The following is a 24,807-nucleotide window of genomic DNA, read 5'->3' as shown; positions in this document are numbered from 1 at the left end:
GCCAATGTTGCCTTTCGATTTTTGCACCCCCGCCCTCTACACATACACACTAAGAGCGTAGACAACTGAGGCACAGCCAAAACAGTTCTCTCATCAAACCCGGATTTGACATGCCGACTGTATGGCAAAATCTATGGATCCAAGATTGGTCTGCACAGTCATACACGTTGGCACCAAACACAGTGAGAGTATAGTAGGTGTCGTCTTCTGTAGCAGCAGGACAGCTTTAATTTCTGTGCAGGTTCGAGCTTCTTCGAGATGAATGGCTCCCTCACTGCAGATCGAGGGCTCTCCAGTGTTTTCTCTAAGAGTCATTGGTTTTATCTTTTGGTATGATGCTTCATTTTTTCAATGTTTTCCTTATATGATCTTTATATCTTTTCTTCTGTCCCCCTGGGCTGCGGCGTGCTGCAGGGAGTTGGCCATATAGAACCTGGTGGGGTAGGCGTCGCTCAGGCATGCGGAACACATGCCCGACCCATCTCAACTACATTTTAGCTAGCATGGGTTTTATGCTGGTTGACTTTGCTTGCTGGAGAATTTGTGAGTGAGGGACTTTATCTTCCCATGTAGCAATGGATGTGAAACGACTCAAGCTGTTTGATGTGACGCTGGTAAGCAGTCCAGGATTGAGCACAGTATAAGCGGGTGGCATACAGCCGTATATACTAATACCTTCGTTTCGATTCTCAAGTTGTGCTTCAAAAATTCTGGATCTGAGACGTCCAAAAAAAGGCTGAGGTGTGGTTGATTTATGCAAGGACTTCTGCATCAATGCTTTGTTTATCTATTTTCCAAAGTAGGTAAAATTCTCCACCTGTTTTACATTGCTGCCGTTTATCTGAAATGGAAGAGGCTCTGCTGGGTTGTTTCTATGAGAATATCTGTTTTATTGACATTAAATTGAAGCTCCATTGCATGGTATGTGTTGTAGATGATAATAATAAGACTGTTGCAGGGCCTCCGGGGTATGTGGCAGGACTGCTAAGTCAGTTTTATCTCATTTCACTGCATAGGCAATAAGGGCAGTACTACGGTGTGGCCTATGACAAGGACATCTGTATATGAAAAAAGGATAGATTCTCTTTGCCTTTTGAAGTGATTAATGCATTAGAATAATCAAATTTTGTGGAAGTAGAACACTGCAACTTGCTTCTTAGTTCAAAGACTTCTCAAGTTTCACAGACATAAAGGGCCGATTCCACAGTTGATTGTAGTGGTTTGCAAGCACCCAAACGAAAGACTCTGAACTGTGTAAATGACTTATGACTGAATTATATGATGATTTTGGTGACTAAACTATGTAGCAATCTTAATTATCTAACCATTTGACAGGGATAGTGAAAGTGGATACTGAACTTTTTGGAAAAAAATGTAGTTATAAGTGTGGTTGGGGAGGAAGCAAACAAACGAAAACTACTGTGGAATCGCCCCATAAAATCAGCAGTATATATATATATATATATATATATATATATATATATATATATATATATATATATATATATATATATATACCGTTTGCTGACTCAGTGGTAACGTTCTCGCTTGCCATCTGGTAGACGGGAGTTCGCGCCTCGCTCAGGTTGCGAAAAGTTTCACTGACGAAGTGGCTGGTTACTGTCCCCCTCGAGCAAGGGGACGGGTGTGTGCGTGTGTGAAGGTCACAGCCTTGCCCTTAGATCGGACTATATGAGTTCTCAGCTCCCTTCCGGGAGGGTAAAAGCTGACGATCACGACCATCAAGTGATCCTGACCGACCCGGTGAATTACACACACACACACACACACACACACAAGGGGAAATCACAGTGACAACGAAAAAAATTTTCTTTTCTCATCTCCGAAAGTACCGGTACGTCAGAGTCCTCCTTTTTGTCGATGTTATGCTTTAAGAATCTGCTTAAATGAACAGCGTGGCCAGTCACTGTTTGATATGTATTAGGAACTTGTAACAATAACTAGAGGCAGCTAGGAATGGGGTAGCAATTTCCACGGGTTCTTCATTTTTTATTGTGAGTTACCATCTTTTTCGGGGTAGCTGAGAATTGTCAAACTGCGGGATTGTTACTGAACCTTCTTATACTTCTAATTTGGTAAATAGTTGTGTGTGTGCAAGTATGGGAAAAGAATACTTGACTACTCCTTGACCTGGATGCAACTTGGCTTACGACAAAGTAGCAGCGGTGACACGTCAGTGGCTTCAACCTGCCAGTCTGATGTCGACCTCCTTCCTTAACATCTCCATGAGCAAAAAAGTAAGCGAAGACGAGGAATGGGATGTAGAGCTTTTGGTTAACTATATCCTTTGCATCACTGTTAAAGAGCTCAGAGTAATCAGTTGTCATCGACAGTATCAAAGAAACTGTGATTCTACCACCGAGGCAGTATATACAGCAAAATTTAAAATATACTTTGACATGTGCAAAATAAGTAGCTACACATCGATAACAGCACAGCGACATGTGTATAGAATGAGGAGGAACACAATGGCAGTATTGAAAGACAAACTGCAGGATGAACATTCATGCAAATCCATTTCCAGTAGTTAGGAATATATTAAGTATTATAACACATAGGTATAGAATGTGCATCAGTAACAAGAGTTGTGTGTTACATGGATAGGAATCCATTGTCAGTATACGTTTCACCGAAACAGCTATCGATGATCGGTTAGAACACTTCCCACTATATTATTCGGCCTTTCCAAAAATGCCGATTGAACTGCCAGCCTTCTAATCTGCGCTGCTGTAGTTGTCCTGCCACTGATTCACCACACAGACGTGGCGGTGAAAGAGTAGATATGAAAGCACAAGAGAAAGCACGCATTATTCTTGTGGATCCAACTAAACACCCACTTAACTAACTGCCAAACGTGCAGCCCATATCCGACCCGCACGTATATAAAAGTACATACATTTACCTCCAGTAACACCTGGTACAGATTCAGATCTGCTATGCAGCTGTGCATGAACAGTAGACGCACATACATTCATTCGCATATGCAGTAACCTACACACACACACACACACACACACACACACACACACACACACACACACGCATACAGTATATATATATATATATATATATATATATATATATATATATATATATATATATATATATATATATATATATATATATGTATATATTTTATATATATGTATATATATATTATCTCTCTCTCTCTCTCTCTCCCTCCCTCTCTCTTTCTCTCTCTCTCTCTCTCTCTCTCTCTCTCTCTCTCTCTCTCTCTCTCTCTCTCTATATATATATATATATATATATATATATATATATATAAATATATATATACACCCACATAGAAACTAAGCAACACATTCGGTATATGATGTTTTGCTGCACATCACCTAGTCCCTTTTACAGTATCTTCCAAGTGAAGACATTTCTTTGGGTAGGAACTGGTGTGCTGGTATGTCGCACGAGTTAGCTGAGGAGTTATGGTAGTCAAAACCTCCATCGCGTGACATTATATGTTCTCACAGAAGGCTTGGAAGGCCTGACCTGCTCATCTGACTGCTTCAGTGGTGCACGAGTCCGCTGTGGTACCGAGATGGTGCTTTAGAGTGGCCACGAGGTCACTTGATGCGATGGGAGGCACTCTGCTTCATGACTGGCATTGCCTGGGTAGCCTTGCAGAATGAGTGATAACGGTGCCTTAATCATCCAGAATATAGTAAAGGGATACCGTGAAATCTGAAAACCTTCATCGTTTCACTGTGGATGCGGAATGCATGATAAGTTGTGCTACCAGCCTTGGGGACTGCAGCAATCAGGGTCACATTTCCACCACGCTGGCCACTCACGGCTCTTGCAGTGCACTCACCCAGGATTCTTCTTACACACCTACGTCGTGTGTACATATTATACCCAGCTTTTATCAACCATACACCGTGCGTTTGGAGGCCTGTCTCATACACGTGTTTGTATACTATACTCGGACATGTTTCACTTTACGGGACTTCCTGTCATTCAGCAGGTCCAGTCATTTCTTAAAAATTTCCATTTATCAGTCCAGTGTCCTGGGTAATGTAGAATTAGACATTTTTTTTTTTTTTTTTTAATTTTGTGAAGGTCTCGTGAAGGGTTTCATTAAGTTCTTTCAACGCTTTGACTGGTGTAGAAAGCCGGGGATTAGGCATCAACCTCCTTCTCTCTGCCTGAACCAACACATGTCACGAACATGTTCAGTTGTCTTGTAATTTCTCATTATCCCATGTGCAGTAGTTTTCTTGGTGCTGAGAGTGGCAGCGGCTATTATTATTATTATTATTATTACTATTATTATTCCGTCCACCTGTGATGGAGGAGGCATTAAGTGATTGGTCTGTGTGTGCGTGAGTGCGTGCGTGGGTTTGTGTGTCCGTAACACTTTTCTGTGCGCGATAACTTCTGAACCCATCGACAGATTTCCACCAAACTTTTGTCAGTGATACAGTATGAAGGGTCGATGAACTGATTAGGTCGGCGAGGTCAAGGGGACAAAGATCAAGGTCATATAGATGTGGGCACGATATCTCCTGAACCTCTCCACGAATTTCAACCAAACTTTTGTCAGCGATACACCATGAAGGGGTCAAAGGTCAAGGTCATAGGAGTGTGGGAGCGACATTCCTGAACCCCTCGACAGATTTCGACCAAACGTTTGTCAGTGATGCAGTACGAAGGGACGATGAAACGAGTATTTCAGGAAGGTCAAGGGGTCAAATTTCAAGGTAATTTTCGGTCGACTTAGTGTACCTTTAGTCTCATTTCAACCTACAGCTAGAAAGCACCCAGAGAGCGCATACCTCCGCCAATGCCATTACACATTCCGGATCCGGGGCCGGATCCACCCCAAAATTTAATTCTTTCTTGGCCAATGGCCCTCCCTTCAACAAATTTTAAGTTAAATTCATTGAGAACTTCTGGAGACATCGTGTGGACAAACAAGCAAATATGAAAATTCCATAGGCAGAGCAATTGCCGGATGTATCCCTCCCTCTTCCTCCCCCCCCTCTTCTTGCCCATGTTGTGTTTCCTGCTCTCTCTCTCTCTCTCTCTCTCTCTCTCTCATTCCCAGATTTTTACTTACTGACTTGTTGAAATCACTGTACAGGTCTTCTTACAGAAATTGCAACATAAAGGGGTTTCAACCCCCCACCCAACCCAAGGCCTTTGGCCGATTTTACTGAAAAACAATAGGCTGCCATTGATAATGGATATTTCCTTTTTTTTTTTTTTTTTTTTTTTTTCCAGAACGATTGACGCAAAATTGTGACTTGTAGAGAGCAGACAAACAAACTGACGGACAAACACACGGAACTGACCAACATACTTTACACATCTTTCGATTCCGGCAAGCAACATACACAGCTGAATGCATTACCTCCACCCGCTTCGTTGGAGGAGGTAATGAACCCTGTCGTGGAGGTTGTATGGCGAGTCCTGTAAGGCTTGGCGAAGGCATACCGAGCGACGCTTTGCGTCAACACCTCGGCGCCCGACTTCTCGGCGTTTTCATTATGATTATGATTATTACCTCCGCCAACGAAAATTGGAGGAGGTTATGTATTTACCCTGTTTGTCTCTGTGTTCACAAGATATCCCAAAAAATTATTAATGGATTTCAATTAAATTTTCTAGATATATGGGTCATGGGCCAAGGAAGAACTGATTAAATTTTGATGGTGATTCGAGGAGTCTTGTCTAAGCGTTGGCAGAAGTATGCGCTGTCTGGGTGCTGTCTAGTTAGTATTATTATTTTTATTATTATTATTATTATTATTATTATTATTATTTATTATTATTATTATCATTATTATGAATATTATTATTACTATTTAATATTATTTCTAGCATTATTTGCGACGCGACAAGGCGTGTTACCAAAACTGGGGCCTGACACACTGTCCTGGAGCTGACTGGAGTTGAAGTTACAGTACATTGTCATTTTTCACGGTGCTAGTAAATTGTCTCGATTCCGTGATTCTGTACGATGTGCAGTTATAATGAAGTTCCACTGTGTTCCATTTTCAATGGAAATGGCTTCTATATATCCTGTGAAAGTCCTTTTTTGTAATAGCTTTCGTTTTCCATTTTGGTCAGTGTCATTTATTATTTTCGTATTGACGTAGGTGCCTTCTTAAATCGTTGTAGTAATAAGAGTATTCGCTAGTCTGTTTTATCTACTTTCTCACCTTACATTATATTGAGCTTGCATTGTGTACGACTATTTCAGTTGTGTTCATGTCTTCAGAGTCTTGCACTTTGTCGTAGTTCACTGAAAATGTGTTCATCTTTAAAGCAAAAAGATGTAAGTAACTATATGGATAAGCAGTTGCCACAAGGTCAGAAGAGATGGTTATATAGTCAATGCATCCTTCCCCTTCTAACTTATGGATCAAGGAGGAATGGCAATGGTACTGTTAGGTGTCACATACAAAGATAATAAGACAATTTCGCGGGTAAAATACATGACATTGAAATTCACCTATGAAAGTGGGCTGGTCACGCCCTTCGTAGAGCAAATAACAAATGGAAAAGCAAAGTAAGTGAATGGCAAACCAGATTGGAGTGAAAAAAAAAAAGGCAGACAGAGATCAAGCTGGAAAAAATTTGCTGGATTAGATGAAACATGCTGTGATGGGAGAAACTAGTCTTCACTGGCCAGACACAGGCTGATAAAGATGGTGACTGACTGATTGATGATGATGACTGGAATTGTGCTTATAATGAGTACACTACAATTTCGGTCCACTCTGAATCCTCTCCATGCACGTGTTTTGTGTATCATGCCTGAAGATGGTTGAAGCTGAGCCAAAACTGCTGTGTCCTCAGAATAAGTACAACTTCTGTAGGTAGTTTATTTGTTACACTGAACAAGGCACGGAGCAAAGAAAGACCCACCGACGTGGTTTGCTTAGCCGTCGGGTGTCAAAGTGCATTCCCCAGTGCGGTACAGAATCCATTTGGGCTTTACAAATGATTCAGAAATTGAGGGCCTGCCTACACATTCGGGATCTGTTTTAACTCTTTAACTACAAACGGTGTTCCCGGAGCTGAGTGTTCTCGTTTGGTGGCAACACGAATTAAAGGCTGTCGTACTGAAAGGATTAATCACTCCCACACTGTAACTAACGCTTTTTCTATTCATTTTGGTTGCATCCAGGCAAATTCTGTTTAACTTAGTAGATAGTGGAAATGTAAGTGAATATTTGTGTAATCTTTCCAACTTGAAACTTCCAAAACTGAATAAAATCGTCTGGAGATCGCAAGAAAAGGCTAAATAATACATCAGTGGGGTAAAAAAAGGTTAATGGGGACAGTTTTTTTTTCTTTATTTCGGGGATTATAGTCATTGCCAGTAATCTTGTTAAACATCTGGCGTTCTAGACTAGTGAAGCAGTTATGAACGGTTTCGTTTTTCTGGGATAGGTTGCCAAGAACTCCTCTATGTACGTGTATTAGGCTCAGTGTAGGCCTTCATGTATTTATTTATTTATTTATTTTTGTATGCCAGTAGGTGAGTGTGTGTGTGTGTGTGTGTGTGTGTGTGTGTGTGTGTGTGTGCCCTCCATGGGAACCACCTTGTCGTGGAGGGGGTCTTGCGTGCCCTGTAAATCAGGGGGGTCGTACCCGCGGGGGGAGATCCCAGCCAGATGGCAGGGATCCTCATGCTGGAGGGGTTATCAGTGAAGGGTCAGGCTAAGTGTTCCCAGGTCTACTGCCTTGTGGATTGCCCTTGGTTGGGTCTACAGGATTACCCTGAACGAAAATCTGTGAGTGGAGTCGCATGGAAGGCTGGGTTCGATATACAGAGCTCCCGGCAGACTCCCTGCTCAGTAAATGGTCATCGTGAATCTTCATGCCACTATCACAGACTGGAAAGGGCCAACCCACGTGGTGGTAAGGACTGTGCACGCTCACCATCACACCAGACTGCACAAACCCTCTGTTATACTCGCCTCCTGTCTCATCTTTCACCAATACAACACACATAGAGCGACAGGATAGGGTGACTGTGACAGGTCATGAATGTGGCTGGAAGTCGTTAGCTCAAGTCCTGCGCATAGGCGGGACTGGCCCAGTGGTCGCTGGCATGATGCCCATGCCTTCGGCAGCATCCAGTGCGACTAAACAGCCGGAAACGGATGCCCAACTGCTTACCCCTGACGGGGAGGGGTTTAGAAAAGATAACCTAAGCATTTGCTGCTGTACACCACCTGGGCAGATAACCGCGTCTATCAAGGCATCCCACATTGCGGTCGAAAAAAGCAAAAAAAATCCCTCTGGCTCTTGCTACCTGGAATATACGAATCTTGCTTGATACTGGTCACGACACATGACCACACCGTAGAACTGCCGTTAATGCCCATGAATTGATATAAAATTGACATTGCTACCTTGTCTGAGACTCGCCTCTCAGGAGAGGATAACTTTTTTGAAACAGGAGAAGGGTATACCTACTGTATTTATGGAGGGGATACCCAGACAATGTAAGAAGAAACCATGGTACTGGCTTTGCAATCCGAACCAACCTTCTACAGAATATTCAAGAAACTCCTGTGGGTATATCAGAGAGGGTGATGTCTTGACGCATACCACTCTCTAAAGGCCAATGTGCAACACCCACAGGTGCCTGTGTCCCAACGCTTGATTCTGAGGACACCGTCAAAGATTCCTTTTATGACTCTTTGGATGTCAAAATTCGTTCAGTACCACCTAAAGACAAACTGATCCTGTTTGGAGTTTTTAATGCCAGAGTAGGAAAAAAATAATCCCATCTGGCAAGGCATTATAGGCTGCCATGGTGTTGGCAACATGAACAACAATGGCCTTAGACTGCTTTCCTTATTCACAGAGCACTGTCTGGTCATCACCAACACCATCTTTCTGCTTAAGAATAAACACAAGACCACATGGATGCACCTACGATCTAGACACTGGCGACTAATTGACTATGTCATTGTAAGGCAGCGAGATCGAAGAGAAGTTCTTATAACCCGAGCTATGAGAGATGCTGAGTGCTCAACAGAACATAACCTAAATAGTCACCAAACTTCAGTTAGTCATACGCCCACAACTGCGTCACAGGCCATCCATTAGGAAACTAAACTGTAGTGGCTTAAACGATGTGGCAACTTGTAACACCTTCCACAACACAATTACAAACTGTCAGTGCCCACCACTTGATGCAAACAACAATGAAACAAACCTAGATGCAGAGTGGCTAAACATTAAGACACTGCTCCAAAGCACGGCGGAAGAAACACTAGATTTCTCCACTCACCGCCATAAAGTCTGGTTTGATGAAAATGGTGAGGGCATACATGGCCTTCTTGGAATGAAGAATAGAGCACATAACAACTGGTTGGCTCGTCCCAGCTCCTTAACCCTAAAATCTGAATTCTGGAATCTCAGAAGTGAAACCCAAAGAGAGCTGCGTGACATGGAGAACAAAATAATGGTGGACTGAGTCAGCAAAAGAGCTGCAATGACAATCTGATATTAACGACTAACATGGGTTCTGCAAGTCCATTAAAATCATCTATGGGCAAACCAAACACAACATAAACGCTGTTCGATCAGCCAAAGGAGAGCTCCTGAAAGACAGGCAAGCAATCCTAAATAGATAGGCACAACACTTCAGTACCTTACTGAATCGAAGAAACTCTGTGAAGCAAATTTTCCTTGATAACATCCCAAATGCTCCTCAAGCAGCAGATCTCGATATACCACCTACATTTGCAGAAACTGTTCAGGGCATCCGATCCCTAAAAAATAACAAAAACGCTGGCCCTGATGGCATACCATCTGAACTGATCAAAGAGGGTGGCCAGTTACTTCACTAGCGCCTCTATAATCTCATACAGACTATATGGAACAAAGAACAAATTCCATCTGAATGGCTTACTTCTCATATTGTAACCATCAACAAGAAAGGGAACCGCTCAAACTGTGACAACAGCAGAAGCATCTTCCTCCTTGGGAATGCTAATAAAGTACTAGCCAACATAATTTTATCCAGACTGACTAAACATTTGACTGAGTGAACGCTCTCTGAAACGCAGCGTGGATTTCAGAAGGAAGAAAGTACTTGTGATATGATCTTTGTTGCCCAACAGATGCAAGAGAAATGCCACTAGCAGAACGTGACTTGTATATTGCATTCATCAATCTTGCAAAAGCATTTGGCACTGTCAACAGAGAACTTTTATAGAATCCTCTTTCAAAATTTTGAGTTCCAAACAAATTTCTTACTATCGTAATGAGCCTGCATGACAACATGGATGCTCGTGTGTCCGTAGGTGGGGGCGAAGTCGAATCCTTCAGTGTGGATGTGGGCGTAAAGCATGGATGTGTCCTGGCTCCTGTCATTTTCACCATCTGTCTCACTGCAGTCACCCTTTTAAGTCACCAACGAATGAACCCTGATTATGGAATAAAATCCAGTACCATCTGGACGGTAACGTGTATAATCTCAGGCGTCTTCAGGCTCAGTCAAAGGCAGATAGCAAATTTCTTACAGCTTCAGTATGCTGATGACTGTGTTGTCCTTTCATCTATCCCAGAAGCCCTACAACAGTTTCTCACCGTCATTTCCATCGTTTATCATGCAATGGGGCACCGAATAAACGTCAGTAAAACAGAAATAATATCTTTAGAGACACAACACAGTAGAACCTCTTCCATTCCAGACAAATGGCGAAAATGTAAAACAGGTAGAGAATTGTACCTACCTTGAAAGTGTGCTCACAGATAAACATGACATTGATACAAAAGTCTTTGTATGAATCAACCACGCCTCAGCCACTTTTAGGCGTCTCAGATCCAGAGTTTGAAAACGCCAACTTGAGAATCGAGACGAAGGTATCTGTATACCTCTGCACTCTCTTTTACGGTGCTGAATCCTGGGTTACTTACCAGCGTCACAACAAACAGCTTGAATCTTTTCACATCCGATGCTTACAGTGCATCCTAGGACTCACATTGGAGGATAAAGTCCCTCACTCACAAATTTTTCACCAGGCAAAGTCAACCAGCATAGAAACCATTCTGGCTGAAAAAGAGCTCAGATCGGTCGGACACGTGTTCCACATGCCTGAGCACCGCCTTCCTTACCAGGTTCTGCAGCACGTTGCAATCCTTGGGGACAGAAGAAGAGATATAAAGATCATAAAAGGACAACCGTGAAGAAAGGCAACATCATACCAATAGATCGTGAAAGCAATGCCCCCGTCAGTAAACAGTGGCGAGCCCTCTGCAGGGAAGGAACCATCCATCTTGAAGAAGCTCGGAACCTGGCCAGGGAAGAGCGTAGGCAATGGAAGCACAACCAAAACAGTTCTCCCAGCAAACTCGGACTTGACAAGCCAACTGTATGGTAAAGTATGCTAATCCAGAATTGGTCTGCACAATCACACACGTTGGCACCAATGACTGAGAAACACAACAGCATAATGAGTATAGTAGCCTTCGTCTTCTGTAGTAGGACTTCTTTAAGTAAGTGCGTGTGTAATTTATCAGGTCGGTCAGAGGATCACATTATGGTCGTGATGGTCAGCTTTTACCCTCCCGGAAGGGAGCTGAGAGTTATATAGTCAAATGTAAGAGCAAGGTTGTGGCCTTTCACACACGCACACACCCATCCCCTTGCTCAAAAAGGGACAGTAAATACTCGCCTCATCCGTGAAACTTTTCGCCTCCCCAGCAAGGTGCGAACCCCCGTCAAACCAGATGGCAGGCGAGATCGTTATCACTGAGCCAGCGAGCGGTGTGTGTGTGTGTGTGTGTGTGTGTGTGTGTGTGTGTGTGTCATAGGCATGTGGTCACGAATTTATGACTGAATGACAATAAATACTACAAAACCTTTGATAATACTCGTATATTTTGTGATCCAGTTTATACACTAACAAGGAAAAGCACTCATACACATTGCATTTTTTTTTTTCATTTTTGCTTAGTTTGCAGTACATAAAGTGTTATATAAAGAGTTTTAGTTGTTAGGAAAAGGACGTATCATACGGGAACACAAAGAAAGAAGGATTTAAGTGAAGAAGGGTTTTTGCTTGGGACTCAGTTTCTAAGGTGAGGTTGGTTTGTGATCCCTGTTGATCCTGACGACGTGGGTAAGATTGCCTGAATATGGCCAGAATATAGTAAAATAATTTATACTATGAGAAAAGATTTTTTTAATATGAATTTTAAACCAAGTATTTTAAAGTTACAGGTTTGGGAATAGTAATAAGTAACATCAAGACAACATGATAGCTTGCTTCAGACGATGAAGAGTTTGGTGACCATACAAGGTAATATATGACTCACCATATAATATTCATGTATACAACAATAGCAAAATCAGTCCAACCCAGGCACATATGCCCAGGAAGTAAAGACAGAGCAGGGTAGACAGAGAGGTAGTGATGGTGTGGAAGAGTCATTTGCTGGGACAGGTTTTAGCTACGCTCAAAATTGAGTTCAAATCTCAGTCTTGTTTATTAATTGTAAATTGTGCTGAAAAACTAGTAGTGGTTAAACTAGAGGTGTTTCAGGTATAAACAGAAGTTGAGACGTGAATAATTGTATGAGTAATTGAAAGCGTTTTGAGAGTGGTTGTCGGGGTGACTGGGGTCGGGTTACTGGTGGTATGACTGGTATCCTACACCGCCTGTGCCGCCAGTAACCCTGCCGCCGCCACTGCGGGTAGGGAACCGCGCCTCGCCCTCGTAGGTAAGGGTAGGATGGTAGCCCCAGCGGTCCACGTAATAATCCACGATGAGTTTTCGGCTGTCTGGTAGGTATACATAGTAGCTGAGGGATGGAAAAAAGTCGGTTAGTAGACAGTCATCGTTATTGTAGTCTCATTATATCGATAATTTATGTGGTTCAGTAGGCTACTCTGCCGTATCATAGATCAAAGTTGGCAGTGAATAATAATACTTTTGGTAAAGAATACGAATAATACAATATTGCGTCATAAGTTACAGTTTAATTAATCGTAGGTTAGTTTTGGATTGGAAACAAACACAAACATAACTGCAGAAAGACAGACATAAAAGTCTCTCTCTCTCTCTCTCTCTCTCTCTCTCTCTCTCTCTCTCTCTCAAACCATCTACAACCCTCTCGGCATAAACCTGAAGGTGCACGCAGCTTCAACTTATTCTCTTGTATTATATGTATATCGTTACTTGTTTGCCTGTATGACCACTCTTTGCGACACTTTAAACAGGATGATAATCTCTGCACAAGATAGTGATCAAATGGTTTGTGAAAAAACGTAAAGAATCAAAACTCCTAGGTGTCAAAACTGCTTGGCTTATATTTGATGTTATTACAGGTGTTCTTGTGACATTCCTTATTTGACGATTCTTTCGCATCAGCTGCTGTTTGGTATATTTACGAGTATCTTTAATACCTGGAGTAATTCTTCCATGGTTCTACGGACACGTATGTAACGAATTCTATTTAACAATGGTCTTCCAGATATCTTTCTCATAGCTAGTATCATCAAAATCCCTTTATATTTTCACGTAATCTTTCCCCTGTCCTATCTGATATCACGTCTAACCTGCCGGTGGTGTCGTCATTGTCCCTCTCCTCCTGGTGACCGTGACGGTTGCCATCGTAGTTGACGTCGTATTCAAAGTTGTACCTTGGCGGCTTGAAGTCATCTGATCCCCCGCCATTGCCGCCAGCATCACCACTATAGCCTCTGCTGCCCTCAGCGACGATTGCTGCCGCCATCACCACGGCAGTACTGAGCAACACCACCACAACCTTTGGAGATCAGTGGACACTGTGTCAGCCTCACTCTAGCCTAGAGCAGGAGTTGCCATGCTTGTTTAGCTCAGTCGTCACAAACACCAGCAGCACTGACTGGTGCCGTCTGATTACACACACACACACACACACACACAGGGATTCAATCTAGGCGGACGTGTGACGCCGGCGCTCCGTACCAAATCATCACGGCCGGTGGCATTACCTAAATAGTATCTTTGTATGAGTCAAGCTCAGTACCAGGTTAGACTAAATGATTGTTCATTATAAAAAGGAAAAAAATAATAAGTTTCAACAAGACTTGTAAAAACAGGAAATAGAACCAAGACGAAAGAATACGCTGAGTCATCTCTGAGGTTTGTTTAGACTACAACAAGACGGAGATTGTAAGTATATGCTTTGCACTTTAAGTATTGCAAAATGGATACATACTTCAGTAAAACAAATTTGGAAAAGAAAAGGGATAAAGGTAAAAAGCAAAATGATGATTTCTACCAAGAACTGGTTGAAGTAGAGACCCACAATAGACTGGTTGAACGTGTAAACAAACTAGAAATGGCTTTCAAAAATGAAATTGATGAAATAACGAAGCAGATGCACTTGCAAAAGGAAGAAATAGAAAAACTAGGAAGGGAGGCCAATAAGAAAGACACAACCATCAGTGAACTAACCGTGGAATTGAGTACACTTGGGAAGAAAATGAGTGAAACGGCAAGTACAGGAGTCAATCACGAGAGTGTTATGGAAGAGTTCAAAAATGACACAGAGACAATTAGGCAAGTTAGCAGTCTTATTGACCAGAGCAGTGATATTGAGGAGAAGATAACACAGGTGAATGAAGCTGTGCAAAGCTACAAAAATGATGTGGAAACCACGTATGCTGAAATGGTGAAAATAAAGAAAGACTTAGAAACAAGGGTGGAGGAAAAAAGCATTAAAAAGGAGGTGAAAAGAATAATCCAAAACAATCCAAAGTTAGTCAGAGATTCAGTAGAGATAAACAAATCAATAGTAATCACTAGTATAGAAGAGGATGAAGTTAAAAACAAGATCACAAGAGACAAAAAGGAGATGGCAAATGTAATGAGCTTACTGAAAGAAGTATCAGAGGAAATCTGTAGTAAAGACATAGAGGAACACAAAAGGTTAGGGGAATACGAGAAAAGCAAGACAAGACCTCTAAAGGTGACTTTCCAGAGTGTAAACACTGTGGAAGAGATACTAAAAAATGCAAAGAATCTTAAGGAAAAAGAGGAGTTCAAAAATATATGGATAAAAAGATGCCTAACACAAGAGGAACTGGAATTACTGAAAGAGAAAAGGGAGGAAGCAAAAACAAAAAATGAGGGAAGATCAGAAGAGGAGAAGAGGAAATTTTTTTACAAAGTAATAGGATTGCAGGTACGAAAGTGGTACACAAACAGGATGGAAGAAAAAGGAGGAAGGTAGTAGAACCATGTCATGACAAGTATATAAACAAGATAATAAAGTTGATGTACTCAAATGTGGATGGAATGGTATCTAAATTACTAGAGATGAATGATTATGTCAGAGAAAATGAACCACAAATAATATGCCTAACTGAAACAAAATTAATACCAAGGATATCAAATGACATACTAAACTTAGAGGAATACAATATATGGAGAAGAGACAGATATTTAAAAAAAGGAGGAGGAATTATAATATTAACTAAGAAAAATCTAAAAGTCAAGGAAATAAAACTGGATATACCATCACAAGTAGAACTGATTGCAGTAGAGATCGACACATCTGAAGGTAAAGTAATTGTAGCCAATTTGTACATGCCACCCAGATCAAACACATGGGAAAGAGACGAATATGAGGACCTGGCAGAGAGTACAATTCAGAGTGTAAGATCATTGCTACATAAAATGGAAGAGAAATCGGAAAGAATTACACTAACTGGGGACTTCAATACAAATATAAATTGGAATACTCTAGATATAAATAGCCAAGAAAGCTGTTGGGATCAAAAGCTCCTGGATCTCGTACAAGAGTTTTTCTTAACGCAACTTGTGAGGGAAACCACCAGAAAAAGAGGACTTGATGTACCCTCAGTGCTAGATCTAATATTTACAAGGCAAGAAAATGATATTGACAGTTTAATATATCACCCTCCACTCGGCAAAAGCGATCATGCAGTACTAAATTATAACTTCAGGATAGCATATGACATAGTAAACAGCAATTATAGTTACAAAAAGAGCCTAAACTATAAAAAGGGAAATTATCAAGACCTAAAGAAATATTTCTTAGAAGTTGAATGGGAAAATGAGCTTAGAGGACGAGATTTAAATGCTGTATATAAAAAAATTTGTGAATTTTATGAAATAGGAGTCCAGAAGTACATCCCACAGCACAAAGAAGCAGATAAGAAAATACAGAAATGGTTCAATACAGAATGTAAAAAATCAAAAGAAAGAAGAGATTTGTTGTGGAATAGATACAGAAGACACAATAGTGAAAGGGCGTATAATAATTACAAACAGGCAAGAAACGACTATACAAGAATAAGGAGGGAAGCCCAAAAACAGTTTGAGGAGGATATAATAAATAAAAGTAGTGATCAACCAAAGCTGTTTTACAGCTATATCAGAAGCAAAACTAAAGTAAAAGATATAATACAATCCATTACGGACGAGGGAATCACTTATACACAAGAGAAAGATATTTGTGAAGCACTAAATAAGAATTTCCAATTAGTTTTTACAGAAGAAAAAATTTTTGAGAGGGACTATGTGGAACACTCATGTCCACACATACTACCAGATATACAAATAGCAGAAAAAGTAATACAGGAGGAGTTAAGTGGATTAGACAGAGGAAAAGCAAGTGGTCCTGATGAAATTTCATGTTGGGTATTACGAGAATGTGCAAAGGAGTTATGTAAACCATTATTTTTAATTTTCAAGAAATCCTTGAGTCAAGGTAAACTACCTGATATTTGGAAAAAAAGCAAATATTGTCCCCTTATTCAAGAAAGGAAATAGACAAAATCCATTCAACTACCGACCAGTATCACTGACCAGTGTTGTAAGCAAGGTATTAGAAAAACTTAAAAGAAAAGCTTGGGTAAATCATCTAGAAGAACACAGTATGATAACAGAAAGACAGTTTGGTTTCAGAAAAGGAAAATCATGTGTTACTAATCTGTTGAGCTACTATGACAGAGTAACAAACACAATACAGGAATGGGAAGGATGGGTGGACAGTATCTATTTAGATTTCAAGAAAGCTTTTGACACAGTACCACACCAAAGACTTTTATGGAAACTGTACCATCAAGGAGGAATTCGAGGCAAACTGTTTTGTTGGATGCAAGACTTTCTCATAAAAAGAGAAATGAGGACAGTACTAAGAGGAAACTACTCATCATGGAAAGAAGTGACTAGTGGAGTACCACAGGGTTCAGTGCTGGCACCAATCATGTTTTTAGCGTATATAAATGATATAAACAGTAACACTGGAAATGAGAGCTATCTGAATATGTTTGCAGATGATGCAAAAATACAAAGGAGAATTACTAACACGGACTCTTGTAAAGAGCTACAAGAAGAATTAAATAAACTTCATGAATGGAGTAGTACATGGCAAATGGAATTCAGTGTGGACAAGTGTCATGTAATCAAGTTTGGTAAAAGTGGAAAAAGACCTGATTGGGATTATAAGTTAGGAAATAAAACCCTATACACATCAGAAAGAGAGAAAGACCTAGGTGTGATTATCAATAACAGACTATCTCCGGCTGACCACATCAGCGAGAAGGTACGGAACATGTATACACTGCTTGCAAATATGAGAATAGCATTCACATACATAAGTGAAGACATGCTAAGAAGGATAATAACATCATTCATTAGACCAACCCTGGAATATGGATCAGTAGTCTGGAGTCCTTATCTCAAAAAGCACATAGACAAGATTGAAAAAGTTCAAAGGGCCGCTACAAGATGGATACCAAGCTTAAGGGACCTAAGCTACGAAGAAAGACAAAATAAACTGAATCTACCAACACTACAGGAGAGAAGGAAAAGAGGTGACATGATAATGCTATATAAATGCATATCAGGAAAGGAGAAAATAGACATAAATGATTACTTAACATATGGAGAAGCATCAGCAAGAGGACACTGCAAAAAACTGCATAAGAAGAGAGGTGATAAAGACGTAAGGAAATTCAGTTTCCCAAACAGAGCAATTGATCAATGGAATGCACTACCGAATGAAATAGTGTGTGCCAAAACAATTCACAAATTTAAGGATATGTACGATAAATATGGTTTAAGACACGGGACAGTACGAGCTTGACTCATTCCTGTAAAGATACAATTAGGTAAGTACAATTAGGTAAGTACACGCACACATTTACACATTCATGGTATGGTTGGATAACGCAAAGTAGTTACTGCAGGAAGATGGAGCCTTGTCATTGTAAACCTCATTTTGTCAGTGTGATGGATATTTGTGACCCTCACTATTCTCAGTTTATACTCTGCAAACAGCTTCACAGCTCCAACGACGAAAGAAACAAGTTACACAGCCAGAAAGAAGCTGAACATTGATTTAGGTGTCGTCACCATATGCAAACCAGTCGAATTGTTTCCTTGGTAAAGCTTTTATTCTGTATCATGGCCAAGGAAATCAGAACATGGTGCTCCATGCGTTGCTGGCCAAATATAATATTGTGGACAAAACCAAGAAAACAATGAAGATCGTGTCTTCATGTATGCAGGAACCATGAGTGTGATTCATGGATAAATTTTCTTGCTCGTTGTGCACTGTATTAGGAACTTCACTCAAGGTTTATAAAAGTTAACTGGAACTTGGTTGACTAAGGAAATTTTAGGTTATGGGTTGTATTCCTATGAAACTGGGAGAGTCCTTAGTTTGTGTACTTGAGGCTGAGAGACGTAATATTGCAATTTACATACTAATACAATTTTTGAAGTTATTTGTATTATTGTAATATAGATTAGACATTGGAACAACTTACATTTGTTACTGAGTAACCCCTGTCTGTACGACTGGGCAGACCCATCAACCACAGGCAATCAGTTGCCCCTGTAGGTATGCCCCATGCAGTGAGCTGATGTTTCCTTGAGGCAGACAGCGCCTCGCCAAAGCAATGCGCGGGGAGGAGTGTGTATGTTTGGTATTTGGATGGACACCACATTTGCGTCTTTCCTCGCAGTTAACAGGGGCACCACAGTAGGCTCCACTACACGCCAGTTTTAGGTATGTGGCTAGCGTCCATTATAATATTAACATACCATTTACTTGAATAAACAGGGAAAGGAAGATGTGCCTCCTAACTCCACAATGATACTGTATTAAATGTCAGTACCTTCATGACTGCTGCACTTCCTTCGCCTGCTGAGCTGAGACTGCTGCTGTGACACCCCACCGAGGCATTATATACATCACCGCCACGCCACCGTCATGTCCTTGGTTTATATGTTCCATGTTTTATACAGATTTGGACCCAGCAAGAATGTCTTGCTTGCCGGACGACCCTCTTGTAGTCGATAAACATGAATATAACCATGTTCAGGGTATACGACCATGTACAGTATGTGTCCAACCTTGGAATTTGGTTATTACTACTACTACTACTACTACTATTATTATTATTATTATTAATATTATTATTATTATTGTTATTATTACACTATTATTATTATTATTATTATTATTATTATTATTATTATCATTATCATCATCATCAGCAGCAGCAGCATCGAACCATCCATCATCCAATCCTATGTTGTCCCATGAGGAGCACAGGACAGGTTGGTCCTGACATTCAAGATGAGAGTGACCAGCCTCACTCATCCCTGTATGGCATTACGTGAACAATAAACCTCAGCCACCCCTTGGATGTGGAAACCTACACACTCTGAATCCGACTGGAGCGCCTTAATTACCCACTGAAAAACCACGCGCCATAATTTGGTTATATGGTTACCACCCAGAGCAGTAAATGGTTTCCTGATGCAAAGGAAACCATTTGGCTTGTCACTCAGTGTAGAGTCACCCATAGGCAGAAGGAAGAGGAAAGAATGAAGGAATGAAAGACAGAAAAGGGAGTGTAAAGCCACCCGTAAGCAGAAGGAATAGGAATGAATGACGGCAATAAAGCTAAAAAGAGAAGGAAGAAAAGAAGGAAGAGGTGAAAGGGCAGACATCCGAAAGTAGCATTACATCGAGTGAGTGGATGGTGGGCACCCCACCTGCCACTATTATTATTATTATTATTATTATTTGTGGTAGGTGGGGGCGCTCACCATCCACTCACTTGATGTAGTACTGCTCTCGGGTGTCTGCCCTTTCCTCTCCTCCATCCTTCTTTCCATCCATCCTCTTCTGTCTTTCTTTCCTTCATTCTTTCCTCTTCCTTCTGCCTGTGGGTGACTCTACACTGAACGACAAGCTAAATGGTTTCCTGTACACCAGGAGACCATTTACTACGCTGGGTGGTAACCATATAACCAAATTTTGGCTCTTGGTGGTTTAGTGGGTAATAAAGGTTCTCCAGTCGGATTGAGCCGGTGAAGGTTTATATCCACGGGGTGGTTGGGGTTTATTGCTCCCGTAATGCCACTCACGGATGAGTGAGGCTGGTCAGTCATCTTAAATGCCAGGACCAACTTTCCTAGCCCCGGGCTCCTACGCTCCTCATGGGGCACCGTAGGATTAGATGATGGATGGATGGATGGATTATTATTATTATTATTATTATTATTATTATAAAGATCTCCATATTCTGTGGAGTTCTTATTGTAGATATATGTAGAGTATATATATTTTGGATGGGGGGGGGAAGGTCTGGAGGGCTGGCATGGCAAGACCGTTCGAGATAGAGATTTGACATTTTCAGGTTTGATATTACCAAATTATGGCGCTTTGTGGTTTAGTGGGTAATTACGGCGCTCCAATCGAACTGAGCCGGTGAAAGTTTAAATCCAAGGGTTGGTTTGGGTTTATTGCTCACGTAATGCCAAACAGGGATGAATGATGCTGGTCACTCTCATCTAAAATGTCAGAACCAATTTGCCCTGCCCCGGGCTCCTACGCTACTCATGGGGCAACGTAGGACTGGATGATGGATGGATGAATGGATGGATATAATTTGGTTGCAGGATTGCTTTGACACATTTTTTTTTTTCCCTAACATTAGCGCCACACTAGCGTCCTCTGTGTTATTTTCTTCAGTTTTTGGTCTCCGAAGCAGCAAAAAGTACTGAATCGATTGCACTGCAAATATTCCTTTATGTAGTCGTCAACATATACCAGTGTACCTGGGTTTTGATATTGTGATCCGACAAATACTTTCTGAGATATTGAGGAAAATCTAAATGGTCGCCTCGTGCCTGAGGACTTGAATCAGAAAGTATTTAGCCAATTTTGACCAAACGCGGTGGAAGTGTAGTGGGTCATGAGTGAACATGATTTGTATAGTATGAGTGACCCAGGCTTTGATCTCAAGGTAACAGGTCAAAATCCGTAAAAATTTTTGAGTCATATCATTTAAACAATGATAACAAAAGTATTTTCATTTGGAATGTGGAGTTCTTTGAATATTGCTTACCCAATTTCAGAATTCTAGTTATTATTATTATTATTATTATTATTATTATTATTATTATTATTATTACTGTTATCATCATCATCATCATCATCATCATCATCATCATTCCTGCGAGGCAGGATTGTATCATTTTCGGCATCGTGCCGTATACCGTAGCACTATGCTCAAGCTGTGTACAATCCTCCACCCATGATTTTTAGGGGGGTCAGCACCCTAGCCAAACGGAAAATTCTCAGAAATAATGAAAGAAAGACAGATATGGCTTTGGTGTTGTAACGGGTGTTGTACAATGGACTCGTGTCATTAATGCGATATTTGGAAAGCGTGACCCCCCCAATTGATTCTTGGGAGGTCAGACCCCCTCCCATAAACGAAAATGATCAGAAATATGGACAAGTGAACAGATGGATTTCAACGCAACTTCTCAAGTCAATTCGGTTGGTTACTTGATACTGTCTTCCACTACAGAAAAATTTTCACCATTATTTTAAGGTGGGTCATCCCCCCTCGAAAACATATAAATGATACAGAACAGGGTAAGGGGGGTAGCTATTACTTTGATATCTTAATACATGTTCAGAGGACTCTCATTTGTAATGCGATATTTGGAAATTGTAACCCCACACGATTCTCGGGAGGGTCAGTACCCCCCAATAATGGGAATGAACAGAACTGGTAGAAATATTTAATTAAACCTGCCGGATGAGTTCATTTGGTTGTTGGGAAGGTTTTCCACTATAATACAATTTTCTAACCCAGACTTTTATAGGGGTCAGCGCCCCTTACCTAATAAAAAAATTCTTAGAAATAGTGAAAACAAGGCAGATAATTTTACGGCTTTGATATCTTAGTACATGTTGTAAAATGGTGTCTCGTCTGTAATGCGGTATTTGGAGAGCGTGAACCCCCAGTGACCCTTGAAGGACAGAGGACCAGGCGGAAGACTGATACGCAAAGAATTCAACTCATTACATGAGTAGAAAAAAAAAAAAAAGTGCTTCCAAGGCAATACCAGAGACATTAAGAATGAATGAAAATCATTGGTTCATGGTGACACACACCATGTGTGTGTGTGTGTAATGAAACACCTTTCTTCGTTTGAGTACGAATTAATAAAGTGTTGTTAAGTTTACCTATTGCTTTGTTGTTTTGATGCAAAATATATAATTTTAAGAATGAAGTAATGAAGTATACTTAAAAATAATTTAGTTAAATTGTAACTTAAAACATATTCTCTATATAAAAATGTCCTTGGAAAGGGTCATATGACTTTTAGTCGAGATTAGAGCAGGAAGGCCTTCCCTCGTACGCAGAAAATATGACGTGAAGTGACATATGAGTGAATGAATCTATTCCAAGTGGTTTCAGTCATTGGTTTCTTTTTAATATCAGTTATTGCTTAAATTATTATTTCTCTGGTGTGTGGTCAGGGAATCAGCGGTAACCACCAGAGTTTTGTAAAAGTTGTCAGGCTACTAGAAAGGAGGGAAGCTGTGGTATCATGGACCACTATACAGAAGGGATATTGTGGTATACTGGGGGTCTAATAATTTTGTTTGGAGGACTTTGCCATCTCTGCTCTTGGTGCCAAAGTAAGCACGTTCGGGGTCCCAAGGCACCAAGTCTTTAAGGCGTGATTCCACCGTGGCAACACAGGCAACATGTAACATGCGATTTGCCTGGCTTTCAACATGTATGCTGAATGCGGCATTCAACCAGGAGACATACTGACTGCGACAAGTCAACATCGTTGTTTCATGTAGCATACTGCATGCCAATGTTTATGTTGAATGCCACAAAACCATTTCCACCGATTCAGCGAAAACCGAGCCAGTTGCCAACACGATGTAACAGACAGACAGACAGATATGTAGATAGACAGAGCTTAACAAAAAAAAACATATAAGTAGATACAGTGTAAAACACACACACACACACACACACACACACACACACACACACACACACACACACACCAGAATAACTTACAAAAAGGTGTGAATGTATAGAAAGACGGGTGCTGAGTGCCCGCCGTCAAGAAGAAGGCACGAATGCAAAAATTTTCTGAAGTACCGTATCTTAGCTTAACAAGAGACAGGATAGAGAGAATAATGTAAAAGAAGAAAGATTTATTAGTGTTGACACAGTATTAGGACTGGCGGGGAGAGAGAGAGAGAGAGAGAGAGAGAGAGAGTGTGTGTGTGTGTGTGTGTGTGTGTGTGTGTGTGTGTGTGTGTGTTCTTGGCTAATCCCCGCAATGCATCTAGTTTTGCCTGGTTATTCTTGTATTGTTCCAAGCGTATATCCTCATAGAACCACAAGTTTTCTATATTCTTCTATAAATTCTACGGTTTTATTCTTGAGACCAATGCATCTTGTTGCTTTCAACATGGAATCCTTCCCGCGACTGGTGGGAAGGCCGGCAACACTACAATCTTGTCGCATGCGTCACGTTCTACGGGCAACTTATTGCCACCTGTTGCATGCCACACAGTCGCATGCTAAATGTTGCCTTGTGTTGAACTTGTTGGAACACACTTGGCCTATGCGACAATGTAGCATGCCACGTGATGCCAAAATGTTGCCCCGGTGGAATCGCGCCTTAACAAAAGTGTTCAGAGAAGTAGCGGAGGTAGCAGGGAAAGCTAATACAACCAGTGTCAACAATTATTATAAACTGACCCTCAAGCTCATGAAAAAGAAGATAAGAGATGAAAATAAAATCAAAGAAAGATGAAACAGAAGGGCAGAATTAAAGAAGCTTATCAGTAAGAGCCAGAGAGAACAAAAACGAAAGGGAAACATGGATCAGACCACAGAAACCGTCACTAAGGGAAAAAGACTGGAACAGGTCCGAAGCAAATGACACTACGAAAGCAACAAATTATATCATTGAAAGACAAAAATGGGAAATCATAATGTTCAGGGAGATGGTGAAGAGAGTTGAAGAATTTTACGAAGAACTGCATGCATCAAAGAAAACTGTACACTCGGAAAAAGTGTAACACAGTGAAATGGGGTCGATCCAGTATAAGAAAGTAGCCTTGGCCTGAACAGCATGTCGGTAGCCCTGCCCACCACAGGCATGTATGTTAGCATTCAACAGGTTCATCACGAGGATTCGAACATTCGAACGGTTTCTATTTAGTGTGTCAACTGAATAGCATATGTTTGGGAAAAAAAAAAAATGAAGTGGCACAGAGCTGACCCACCACAGCTAAATATAATTATGATAATGATTGTGTGCGTTGATTCATGGCATGTCCCCTCCTTTGTGACTCGGATTGTGGTTTGAAACACTGAAGAAACACTTAATGCCCGTTAAGTATTCGTTTTAAATACTACGATAGCGTTCTGGACTAAATAAAGACTACTATGTATTCCAGAGGCAGTGGAACAATGTTTTTCGG

At 40.9% G+C, this 24,807-nt stretch overlaps 1 protein-coding gene across 1 annotated transcript; it reads right to left on the bottom strand.

Moving 5' to 3' along the window:
• Positions 1-12,641: 12,641 nt before the first annotated feature.
• Positions 12,642-13,749, bottom strand: LOC145406738 (pro-resilin-like). Its single transcript, XM_080277836.1, has 2 exons — positions 13,574-13,749; positions 12,642-12,816 (listed from the first exon to the last, which is right to left on the bottom strand). Exons 1-2 carry the CDS (start codon positions 13,747-13,749, stop codon positions 12,642-12,644), a joined length of 351 nt encoding a protein of 116 aa, XP_080133962.1.
• Between the last annotated feature and the right edge of the window lie 11,058 nt (positions 13,750-24,807).

This window comes from Coenobita brevimanus, chromosome 71 (genome assembly GCF_032717465.1).
Source record: "Coenobita brevimanus isolate Jiangsu-jjx chromosome 71, ASM3271746v2, whole genome shotgun sequence".
NCBI lineage: Eukaryota > Metazoa > Arthropoda > Malacostraca > Decapoda > Coenobitidae > Coenobita > Coenobita brevimanus.
Note: the sequence above shows the minus strand (reverse complement) of the source record. Positions and strands in the feature narration are given on the sequence as shown.